Raw genomic sequence first — 12,974 nt, 5'->3', positions numbered from 1 at the left:
CAGGCATAAATAGTTTTATCAGTCTGATTACTTCATACTGTATGCCGTGCGGAAAAATATCTAAAAAAAATGGAGCCTGAGAAGACTATGGTAGCACTCAGAGTCCCTATGACTCTGCTATGTACATGAGGTCTTGATATTCCAGAGGGGTAGCCATAGGGCAGAGATGGCCAACCTGAGGCTCTCCAGCTGTTGCAAAACTACAAATCCCAGCATGCCCAGACTGCCTACAGTTATCAGCCTACAGCAAAGCATGGTGGGAGTTGTAGTTTTACAACAGCTGGAGAGCCTCAGGTTGGCCAGCCCTGCCATAGGGGGTGCACGGGTAACAGTTGCGACCAAGCTCTAGTGCCTGAGGAGGTCACATAAAAAGTTTCCAGTTTTAGTGAGAGATGATACTGTAAGTGGGGCCCTTTTACAGATATTTTATTGGGGCTCAGGAGCTTCAAGTTACATCTTGGAAAATTATGGAAAATTGCTCCAGTAGATTCTAAGAATTACAGATTAGCTACACTCTGGTCATAGCAAAATAAACTATGTAACGCGGTATATGGACTTAGTGAGGAATCCATGGAAGGGCTTTCCTGAATACAGTGCCTGGTTGATGATTGCAGGAACCTCATGGAATGGTTCAGTCATGATGAGTCATATAATGACATAGCGCCTTATCAGTAGCATTAGTAATTACCAGTTTGACAGCATGTATTACCTAAACATTAAGAGAATAACATAATGTTTGGTTTCAACCTTAATTAACTGGTAATTGGAAACATGGGAAAGCCCTGAAATTAAAAGCTAAAATTACCCACCTAATATATTAGCCGAGTCGATTATAACATTATGTCTAAATATTCACTAAAACAAACCAGTGTAACATAAAGTGAACCTCCTCCTTTCATAACACAGTTGAAGGGGTGCTACAAAACTGTGAACCCCTTGTCATATGGACAGGCAGGGTGCAGGGTTTAAAAAAAAAGATTCACCTGTCACCATTGCTGTGGTTCCAGTGCCAAGCTCCATTTCCTTTCCGCTTCCAGTCTCTGCTGTACTGGGAGTGTGGCGTGTTATCTACACGCGTGTCACTGCTGCTGGCTAATCTGTGGAGGTGGAAGTGGTCACTTTCCATATGTAATCAGCGCATGCACAGTACAGTTCACCAGAATGTGCTGTACTGTACATGTGCCGATTCTATACAGCAGGTGCAATATTACTGAGCAAAGTGAGAGGAGGATTCAAAAGCTTCTCCTGTCAATCAACTAATGGAATGAGGGGCTTCAACAGAATAGCGGCGGAGCTAGAGTGCACCGAGGGGCTAGGGCCAGCCCTCCACGCATTTAAATGGAATGTGTCTTCAGAAAATGACCTATGCTTTAAAATATATATTTTTAAGAGTTTTTAATGTTTTATTTTATATAAAACATATTATGTATAATCCTGCAATTTGTGCGCTAGCCACTAGGCCTAATAATAGGAAACTGGAAACTTTGCAGTATCTTGTTATCATCATAGGCAGAATTACAACGACTAGTAGCATCTCTATATAGATAACACAGGATCCACCATTTACAGTTGGAGATATTACTGAATATCTGATCCTTCTTGACCTCTCCATACAGTAGGTCACAAAGCATGCCTAGAAAACTCTCATATAGAAGTCAATAGGGTCCTCTCCTGCCCATTGTGTCTACGGCCCATGGTGCTACTCTCAAAAGACAGGAAGTCTTAGTATAAAAACAGAAGTCTTTGATATACGTTGCCTGGAATCTTGGCGCCGCTGATCCTAAGACGTGGGTCAAAGTCACCATGTCATTCAATGTAAATGTTGTATAGGACTGCGCTGCCGAATTTATCTCATCCGATTCCTCTTTACATCATAGGGCTCATTTCTAGTAACCCGGACATGGGAACAGGGGCTTGAATCCACCAGAACTCACTCCCCCAATCCACACAACCTGTATGATACCAAAGGGTTCGCAAGATAGTGAAGCACTGCCTGGTCCGTTTTAGATAAAATGGTTTATTATACTCACAAGTATCCACTTGTAACAGGCATATCACAAAGATAAAAGATCTCCACTGCTGAGCAGTGTGGAGATCTTTTATCTTTATCTTGTGATATGCCTGTTACAAGTGGATACTTGTGAGTATAATAAACCATTTTATCTAAAACGGACCAGGCAGTGCTTCACTATCTTACAAACCCCTTGGTATCCTACAGGTTGTGTGGATTGGGGGAGTGAGTTCTGGTGGATTCAAGCCATTGTTCCCATGTCTGGGTTACCAGAAATGAGCCCTATGATGTAAAGAGGAATCGGATGAGAGAAATTCGGCATCGCGGTCCTATGCAAGATTTACAGTTAACATATTTTCGGTCTAGTGGCCAGTGTAAAAACAACATGATTTATGATTTTTTTTAATCACCAAAAATTCTAAAGACACATGCTTAACATAAAAACATGGTTTAAACAATACTTTGTTTTGTGATGACACATTCCCTTCAAGAGTTCACTTACATATGGAATCAAAAGGCCTTTTTCTTTGGAATGCAGCATCAAATGGGAGGTATTATGCTTGGCTTGCTGTAATAGTGACCTGATTAGAGATGAGCGAATAGATTCATACCAATTCGTCTCTTCAAGTAGAGTTCTACAACTGCGACGCAGTGTTTTGGAAGCTGAAAATGCTCTCCCACCACTTGATTGGCAGGGCTGGACATCTTGGCCAGCCCTGACAATCTTGCACCCATGCTGCTGCTCCTACTAGCAGAACAAGCACAGAGGCTCTGGTTTTGCTACTTGAGCAGCGACTGTGCATGTGCCGCTACAATTCCGGGTAGCAGAACGTGAACAGTCGCTGCTCCAGAAGCCAAAGCAGATCCTCTGTGTTTGCGCTGCTCCTTGAAGATGTCAGGCCCTGTCAATAAAGCTACAGGAAGAGGATAATCAGCTTCTTGGACACTCCGGCACAGGTGTAGAGCCTTCTGCGTGATGAGATGAATCGATTGGTACGAATCGATTCACTCAGCTCTATTTCTGATGACAGACGCCCTTTAATGTATACTGTGTCATGGAGTCATCATGTAACATAAACTGTTTAATTTGATTTGGAATTGACTAAATATATTATGTGTAAATTGATTTTGAATTTGTTGGCATTTTTAAGCCATAATACAATGCCATTTTGTAATAACCCTAGTGAATGGTTTCCTAATTCTCTCCGACTAGGAAGGAACGCAGAAAGCGGCATACAATGTCTATTTGGGAGCAACGCACAAGCCAGCTAAGGAGGCATATACAGATGTCCAGTCAAGAAGCTCTCCAGAATGAAGAACTGGCAGCTCTGAACCCTCATTCTAGTATATATCGCAAGACTAAAGCATTAGAAGCTGCAATAGATGAAAATGTAGATAAACAAGAGGAGAAAACGGATGTCAATGCCAGTGAGAGTCACATTAATGGCGAAGAAAGCCCTTCTCACAAAAATCTCAGGGAAAACTGGAGACAGAAATCTAAGCATGGCAATGCTGAAACTGCAGAACAGAATGGTACTACCCCTGAAGAGGCTATAAAGAGGAGGCAGAGCCAGAGAAGGAGCCGTCACAAAAAAGTTAGAACTGAGGGTCGAGAAACATCCAGCACAGCTAACAGCACGACGACTAGCCAGGATGGTGGCCTTGACAAAGAAAATACAGGGGATGCAAAAATACTTACTGAGGAAAAAAGCAATGGGGAAGCAAAAGAAGTGAAAGGATCTGAAGAGGACCCACCCAAGAGCTGTACAAGACACTGTGAAGAGAGGTAAACTTGCAACTTGACATTAAATTTCAGTTTGATGGTGGATAGTTGTTGGACTGTGGAGGGATTTCAGTCATTAATTTTAGGAAATTGCATTCACAGCAGTCCAATAAAATACATGGGTTTGATATTCATTGGATGGGCCTTAAACTTAAAGGCTACATACACCTTCTAGGACAATTTTTTGTTATGAACGCTTTTTACTCATTTGGGGCTAAAAATAGTTTTTTCAATTGGTCTTATTAAATATGTTCAGCCGTTTTGTCATCATACTTTCACTTTCATTTTGTGCCGGTCTTCTAATAACCCATATCTTTAAATTACTAAATGTTTTTTAGGAAGTTAGAGATAAGGAGCAGTCAGCTGAGCTGCCTGATGAGAAATAGTAAAAATACAGAGGCTGCAACTAGAGAATCCCAAGGCTGAACAGAGAAAGGGTCTCAAAAGACCAATTGAAAAAAATGAATACAATTCATGAATGATTAAAAAAATTGCCTTCAAAGGTCTACATACAGTAGCCTTTAACTTACATTTAATTGCTTAAATCGGTTTTGCCACAATAATAAGTGATGAAGTGTCAGTAGGTTACATTATTACCAATTATGATAGTAATGGAGCTCTACTTAAACACCCCGATTCTTCAGAGATTTTCTCTCGCAATGTTCCTGGCCAACCCATGTGCAGGGAACTACAAAACAACCCAATGCAAGTAAACCAATGGGTAAACCATCATTATCAGAATTTTATGGCATGTCACAGTGACAAGCCATATAATATTGGTTGGGAATACCACTTTAATAGGCTTGACTGAATAATTACTTAACATAGGTAGAAAATAGTATTGTTTTTTGTAGGCCGAATTTTTAGATTTATGAATGTAGATATCATCTTTACTGTCTTAACCAATTCTTATAGTGTGAATGTTGGGTGGGAAGTCTTGAAATGGGATCTGTGACAGTGACCCTTTAAATGAGTACATCTATAAGACACCCATGTAATGGGTGCTAATGTCTACTTCTGCGGATGTGAAAATGCAGCATAGTCTTGTCACTTAAAGGGGTTATCTGGGAATTATTTAAAATGGCCACCAGCATCCTAGAATGTGAGCAGGATCAATCCTCACACCGATGCTCATTAGGGCCAAGGATGTGACAGGAGGGCACACCCTGATATAAGTGCCCTGTATGATGGTAATTAGGGTGCCCTAGGTGTTATTAGTGTTGTATGGGTACAAGGCAGTAGATGTAGATGCTGTGGCCGGCATATGGTGCTGGAGTCAGTAAGCAGGCCAGTTGTAGAAAATAAAAAAGTCTTTCTTTACTAAAGTGAAGAATGGGAGTTGCAGTGAATCCAGCTCCAAAACACAGTTCCAAACAATTGACAGTGCAAATCTTCCCAAATAGCAGTGTCTGGATATACAGATGTAGCCAAGCTAAAATTGACTCTAATAACTCTGATAACAGCCTTAGGCCTCATGCACACGACTGCGGCTCGGATGCAGACCAATGGGGCTGCAAAAGATGCGGACAGCTCTCCGTGTGCTGTCCGTATCCGTTGCTCCGTTCCGTAGCCCTGCAAAAAAAAATATAACATGTCCTATTCTTGTCCGTTTTGCGGCCAAGAATAGGAATTTCTACAATGGGCCGCCCGTTCCGTTCCGCAACTTGCAGAAGGCACACTGGCTGCTTCCTTTTTTTGCAGATCCGCGGTTTGCGGACCGCAAAAAATGGAATGGTCATGTGCATGAGGCCTTAAACAGCAAATACTTACTGAATGACTTTTGCCTGGGCACCCATCAAGAAACTTTTCCATAAGGCTGCAGCAGTGGCCTTTGCTGTTAAGTCTCTGATAAGTACGACAACAACAAATTTAGTATAGTGGTCAATTATGCTAATTACGTACGTGTACCCAGTCCAACTTTGTGACTTAGGCCAGGATTTCAAGTGGTCTCTTGTTGACAATTGGATGGAGAGGGGCTTTTTAACGTTCTCCTCCGCTACTTACGGCACCAGGTTTCAATGTCTTGTCTCATCCCTATCCAGCAGAAATGGTGTTTGATGGTAGCTTCAGTTTTCTGAGTGCTAAACTGTCCTTATCTTTTGTGTTATATATCTGTATGGGGTATATCCATCATAAGTGAATTAGTACAGGATCAGCTTTTCCTCTTTAAATCCTCTTTTGCATCACTTCCAATTGTTAAATAATCTTGCAGTTCTCCAAATCTGGAGCTAGATCCTTTTTCCAATGGTAGTTCAGGATGAGACTGTTGCTGAGAGCTGTCAGCTCTTGGAGTTTTGGTCTTGGCTTGGCTGATATTTTGCTAGAATAAAAAGATGACATTTCTATGTCTTCCCAGTCGTCATCTGAATAAATAGGGCTTCCTTTTGTGGGCAATCTGGACAAGATTGCAGTATTTGATCATGAAGTCAAATTAGCAAGCTTGGAGGCCTACCTTTGCTTTAGGTCTTCTAGTCGAACGATATTTAGATGAACAAGGGGATTTTTGTCTGTGTAAATGATGAAAAGTGGTGCCTCTAGGTAGTCCTTGAATTTTTCTGTTGCATCCTATGCTAAAGCAAGGAATTATAACTTGAAAGAGCTGTAATTTAGACCATTACTTTTGTCTCTCAAGAATCAGCTAGCATGGGTAATGACTCTTTCTTTCACAGCTTGAACTTGAGATATCACAGCTCCCACGTCTTTTTTGCTCGCGTTTGTATACAGACGGAACAGATGGTTGTAGTCAGGATAACCAAGAATTGGTGGTTCCGTTAGCTTCTTCTTGGGAAGTTTGAAAGCAATCTCACATTCTGCACTGCACTCAACAGGGATCTTGGTATTCTGATAGGCCTTAGGATGGCACTTCATGGTTTTTGAAGAGGCTCAGCAATCTGCAAAGTGTGGTATGAATCTTTTGTAGTAGCTTGCGAAGCCAATAAAATTTCTAATTTCCTTGACAGTATTGGATTTGGCCAGCTTTGGACTACGGCTACCTTTTCTGGATCTGGTTTCACACCTTCTGCACTGACATTGTGTCCCAGGTATTTGACTTCAGGCTTGAACGGGTGACACTTGGACGGTTTGATTTTTAACCCATGTTTAATGAGGGTTTGCACTTATTCTGCCAGGTGCTGTAGATGCTCTTTATATAACTTGGAATAGACAATCACATTGTCTAGGTACAACAAAACGGTCTCAAAGTTTTTGTGACCAAGATGTTGTGCCATTAATCTCTTGAAAATTCCTGATGCATTGCAGAGTTCAAATGGAATATAATTGAACATGAACGAGCCAATGGGATTAGTGAAGGCAGTCTTCTCTCTGTCCTTGGGTGCCATGGGTACTTGCCAGTAGCAACTGGTCCAGTGTAGAGAAGTAGGCAGCAGATGCAAGAGCTGTCAAAGATACTTCAATGCATGGCAAGGGGTATGCATCTTTAGTGCGTTATACTGTTAATTTTTTGATAGCTCACACAGAATCAAATGCATCCATCTTTCTCTTTGACCAGGACTAAGGGGGCAGCCCATGGGCTGTGGCTGTCTTGGATGATGTTTGCCTTTTTCATTTCTTGGATCATTTTCCCGACTAACTGGTACATGGCAGGTGGTATAGGGTTATTTGTCTCTTTAATTGGAGGCTATGAGCCAGTTTGAATAGTATGAGCCTGTCTTTGCCAAAGTCCAGTGGATGTAGGCTTGTTGCTGAAAGCTTGATGATATTGCTTCACTATGCTGAATACGCCTTTAATTTGTTCTGCTGAAGTAATCAGGTCTCCTATATAACGTTCTGCCCACCTTGGCATATTTTAAGTTTCTAGTTTCCTTGAAGTCTAGGAAAGGGGTGTCTGGGTGTTGAGCAGACAACATTTTGCTAGAGTCTCTGTAGCAGCATCTTCTATTAACTTTTTCCTTAAGGTTTGGTTTTGTTTGCTCGGGCTGACAAGGGTCTATGTGGATGACAGCCCTCAGGGCTTCTTGCAAGGCCAAAGAATAATCTCTTGGTGACTCCTTGGGCTCTTGTCTTTTGCCAAAGAATGGCATTTTCAGTTTTCAAGCAGTTCTATTCTCAAAGGTTGTTCTAAATTTGTCAAGGATCCTTTTCTCTGACCGGACTTCATGAAGTGAAGCTCCTTCTAGTTGACCAATTAGAATTTCTACTTTCTGGTCTGTGGTTACAGGGTACAACTTGAAGGTAGGTAACATCATTGAAGTCTCTTAGAGTTTGGAGCTCTCCCATGTGGTATGGGAGCCATGATACTGCAAAATAGTACAGCATAGTAAGAGACATTAAACATGGAGTTGCAGCAGTAGTTACAGGGTTGTTGCAACTTTGCTAAGCATTGTTTCCACTGTTAGACATGGTTAATGATGTGCTCTTTCAGATGCTTTGGTCTGTGGGAGGCTATTGTACACTTTTGAGGTATGTTGAAATGGGCAATGGCAGCATACATGTTACGTGGCTCCTTTAAGGGTTGCAACTGCGGCACAGTGGATATAGCAAAGGTGTGCAGTTTACCTGGCACTTGAATCTTGGGTCCCATATAGTAGGATTAATGCATTAGTGTCTGTTTCCAAGATGCCTCAAAGGTCTGGCAAGGAATGGTTCCTTTTTCTGTGCCCCCAGGAACTTGTTATAGACACTTTGGTTCCGCTTGCGAGACTGTAGTTTTTCCAGGGTAATTGAACTGTTGATTTTTCTGCTCCCAGCAGGGCGTATTCTCACTGATTACTGTACATGGATAGACGGAGCTAAGCCTAGATGGTACTGCTGACTAACCTCTTGTGTGCCAGCGCACAGACAATAATGCTACTCAATGCCTTGACAGCATGCTGGGATGAGTGATAATACCACAATGAGTCTCTGCAGCAGTGTGGCCGTTAGCGCTACAAAAACATGCCCTGGCAGCACAATAAAGTCTATAGGGCTTCTAACCCAGTAGTAAGGCCACTTGCTTGGTAGGGCACAGATAATTTGTATCCTGCTCGTGATGCCAGATTTTGCTGCAAGCCCGGAGGAGTGAGAGAAGAGGATGGAATTTGAAATGGCTCTGGCTGCAATAATTATTCACAGTGACAATCCACGCATCGATGTTAAGGCCAGGACAGTGATAAGTTTCTTCCCTCAGGTGCAAAACAAATGACATTGGAAATCCTCCCAGATAACAATGTGTCAATGTAGGCCAGGCTGGGTAGTGTAGTACTACTTTCATCTATCTCTTCAAAGTCTCTCTATGCTGAATCTAAGGCTGGCAATATTATTCTTGCAATGGTGGCAGTAATCCCCAGCTGAGGGGTAAAGGATAAAGATATGGTGGGCCATATGGTGTCCAAGTGTGAAGGGTGTTTTAACAATATTGCTCACTACACACTCCAATGCTCATCCATGCAGATTCTGGACCTTCTTGGTCTTTCTCTCTCTTTTTCTGAAGTACTGTGAAATAGAGGTAGTTTTCTATCTGTGGATCTCTCTACTTGCAGAGCTGCCTAGGGGGTGGGTGCAGCTGGCACTTGCATATATATATATTATATTTGTGAGTTTTTCTGAGAGGCTGCACAGCCATGATGGCATTTCGTAGAAAGGACCTCATCATTACCAACTATTGTAGAGCAGGTGTAGGGAGGCACTGCCCCCCATCCTCATAGACAGCTCTGCAAGTGGTGGCAAAATGTCCTGCTCACATTCTAGGGCAGGTATTTGCAGGTGGCCATTTTAAATAATTCTTGGAGAACCTCTTTTGTTTTTCTCAGAATAGTCCATCAATATCTGATCAACAGGGGTCTAACACCCTGCATTCCTGCTGATCAGCTGTTTCAGAGTGACTCCAGCAGTGGAACTATATAGCTCCATCCATTGCTACTGTATAGAGGACAGAGCAGACAACTGCAAAGCTGCTCCCAAAAAAGTAAATGGGAGCAGCACTGTAGGTATCACCTCTGTCCAGTACACAATGAACAGAACTCTGTAGTCCCGATGCTGACTTCAGGTGCCGGCGTCACTGTAAAACATCTCATGGGCAGGGTGTTGGATCTCTGCCGATCAAATATTGATGGCCTTTCCATCAAGGGTAGACCATCAATATATTTTAATCCCGAACAACCCTTTAAACATCTCTTCTACAATAAGTTTCGCCAAGAACTGTCGAAGACAGACTGGGGCAGGACTATGAAAATGGCACAAACCAATGCTGAATTCTGAACGCTTATAGATCTCGTAAATTATTTTATTTAGAGTGTTACTCTTTCCTAATATTGGCACAACTGTTAATCATGTTCACATTAGTCTTACATTAAAGGGCCTAGTAAATTGTTCATTTATTGACTTTTGGCATCTTGGCTGATTAAAGGGGCTGTAATGCTCAAGCAAGTGTCGAATCCCTTTACTGTTTACCAGAACAACTTGCTTTACCCAGATACATTTTTGCATTATTGTGTCTTTCCATCACATCAACTTCTTTCACCCATCAGTATTCTCACCATTATTTTCTCTTTTTGTTATGTCACACCACTTTTTGGTGTGGAAGAAATGACAGGACAGTGGGATGTGAGAGCACTGGTCCCAACACTGCTCCTTTGCAGGAAATGAGCCATGGGAGGAATGGCAGCCCCCCAGACATGGATTGCAGTGAGCAGGCCTTACTGGGCAGTCTGCGAAGTCAAGAGGAAAGTCCAAATCCCACCAGCTGTAGTTTGGCTGACGTGTCTAGCAGCACTGAGAGGATCACAGAGAGCACAGTGATCACCATACCAGATGTTGGGATGCATTCCGACTGCACCGTGGTACAGAGTGAGGACTCGTCTAGCTGTCTGTGTTGTCCTATTACATTTCTACTGCTTTAACCAATAAATATGCGCTCTGCTGATCTGTCTGCATTCACCATGGTCTCCCAGACAGTCAACATTGATGTTTTTTTTTTTTTCATAGTGAATGAAGGAAAGGATGGAGAGGTTGTTCTTGTATCTCAGGAACAAGAAAAGGAGGACGAAGAGGAACCTGAGGATGTAGAAGAGAGGACAGTGAAAAGAAAAGAAAAACTATTAGAGTCCCCCAAAGCCATTGTACCATACAGTTCAATGCTTATCTTCAGCTCTACCAATCCGTACGTCTTTATCATACCTTTGGCATTCCCCTAAAAAGAAGTCTATCCGCAGTTTCAATTCCTCAAATCTGTTCATGGCGCTGTATAGATGATTGCAGGTGCAGTGCAAGTGCATACAGGTTTTATGACCAAGAAATCTTGACCAACTTTTAATCCCTCCGATGCCGTAACCGCAACTGCCATGAAGGTGGTCCTTTCATGTTCAATGCCCTTAGCTCTCTCTACTGAATACTTCCCCAGTCACTTCCCTCTGCTCTGAGTGACAGTTGTAGCATCCAATTTGGAGACTGCTAGAGCCTTCATTCAGAAGGGAGGGAGTGGAGAACAGTTTAGTGCAGAGACCCGAAGGGCACTGAAAACTCCTCCATGGCACTTGCGATAATTATGCAGAGGGAAGATTAATAGTTGGATTTCTCCATCATGAGCCCTCTATGACCATCACCCCAGGTATGCTTACATTGCTCCTCCTATCACCTTTGAGGGGTCAAAACTGCTGACAGGCTTCCTTTAATAAACTTGAGCATACTACTACTTGGTAAAATTACTCAATGTCTTCTAAATATAGAGGTGGCCATACACATTAAAGCGTACCTGAGTTTTCAAAAAACGTTTGCATAATGGCTGTACTTCTTTGTACAATCATAACTGTGAAGGAGCTGGTGTTTCCCTAAAGTCTCTTTCAACCATATTATTCCCTGTTTAAACTGCACAGCTAGATGCATTTCACTCAAAAGCAGTGGGTGTCTTCCTTCTGTGAAATCTGCCAGCATTGCATGCAGTGACCTCACTTCATTTACATTGCACTATGTTTGTTTTCATCTAGGGAGCTCAGAAAGCTGACAAGGAGGGAGAGATCAGGCTTACAGACATACAGGAGCTTTTCTGCTCTTCAGAAGCAGTGTATAGGCAGTGCTTCTATGAGGCTCAGGAGTTCAGAGTCTCTGTTACCAGGGACTTGACAACAGGCAGCGGACTGTACGTTAGGTGGAAGTGAGACCCCTAGTGGCAATGACTTTACAGCTTTTTTTAAGTGGATGCAGGCAGATTTTTTAAATAAAGTGATTTAGAAATTTTACATAGTTACATAATTCTTTATTAAATATAATGAAACAGTCTGAAAGTGCAATGACTCTTTTAAATAATGTCAACTTAACCTATTAATTTCATTGAGAGTGGCTGACCATCTAATATGTATGCGGTGTCAGGGAAGAAAAAGATTAGTTTATTGAATTTCCAATTGCCCAAGCATTTTGTTCACAGGAGTGATGAGCCAGAGGTGTCTAGCACCAGATTCTCTCCCTATTAAACAAAATTGCACACAGGGCTTAGCCAAATGTACATTAGTATGGGGGAGATTGTGAGGAATAGCTGTCTGTCATATAAGTTATTCACCAAAGCTATGTAAAGTGTATGGCCAGGTTCAGGCTACTTTCACACTTGAGTTGTTGTTTTCCGGTATTCAGATATGGCAGAGGATCTCAATACTGGAAAAAAAAATTTCCGTTTAGTCCTCATGCATTCTGAATGGAAAGAGATCCGTTCAGCATGTCTTCTGTTCCGTCAGCATTCCGTCAACATCTGTCACTTAAAACAATGTAGGTCAATGGTGACTGATCTGTTTTATTAGGAGCCTAAAAAATGGATCCTTCTTCCATTAATGTTCAATGTATTCAGTGATGGATCCTTTTTTCTCCGTTTTGATTTCACACAACTGTATTCTAACGGAACGGATGCATACTGATGTGAAAAATAAAAACGGAACCGTTTAATTCCGGTATTGAGATCCTCTGCTGGATCCTAATAACGGAATTAACAACCCAAGTATAAAAGTAGCCTTAAGTCTCAAGTTTGCTGGCCTATTCAGGGGATAATGTGTTTATTGACAGATACTTCAACAAGTGCAATTCAATCTTTCAATTTCCAAACCTCTATTTTTATCTTTAGGATAAGGAAAGCATGTCATTATATTGTGAACCTACGTTATTTTGAAATGTGCATCTTACTTGTGATCGCCGCTAGCAGTATCGCTTTAGCAGCAGAAGACCCTGTGCTGACCAACTCTGATCACAACAAGGTAAGTGGTT

General features: G+C 42.0%; 1 protein-coding gene across 1 annotated transcript in view; it reads left to right on the top strand.

The window, feature by feature from the left end:
- Positions 1–12,974, top strand: part of CACNA1E (calcium voltage-gated channel subunit alpha1 E) — a 611,438-nt gene that overhangs the window by 497,739 nt on the left and 100,725 nt on the right. The window contains 4 exon segments of the mRNA XM_044301096.1: positions 3,225–3,797; positions 10,315–10,577; positions 10,716–10,890; positions 12,835–12,964. Coding sequence (XP_044157031.1) covers positions 3,225–3,797; positions 10,315–10,577; positions 10,716–10,890; positions 12,835–12,964 — 1,141 coding nt within the window.

This window comes from Bufo gargarizans, chromosome 7 (assembly GCF_014858855.1).
Source record: "Bufo gargarizans isolate SCDJY-AF-19 chromosome 7, ASM1485885v1, whole genome shotgun sequence".
Classification (NCBI taxonomy): Eukaryota; Metazoa; Chordata; class Amphibia; order Anura; family Bufonidae; genus Bufo; species Bufo gargarizans.
This window is presented reverse-complemented; position numbering and strand designations above follow the sequence as displayed.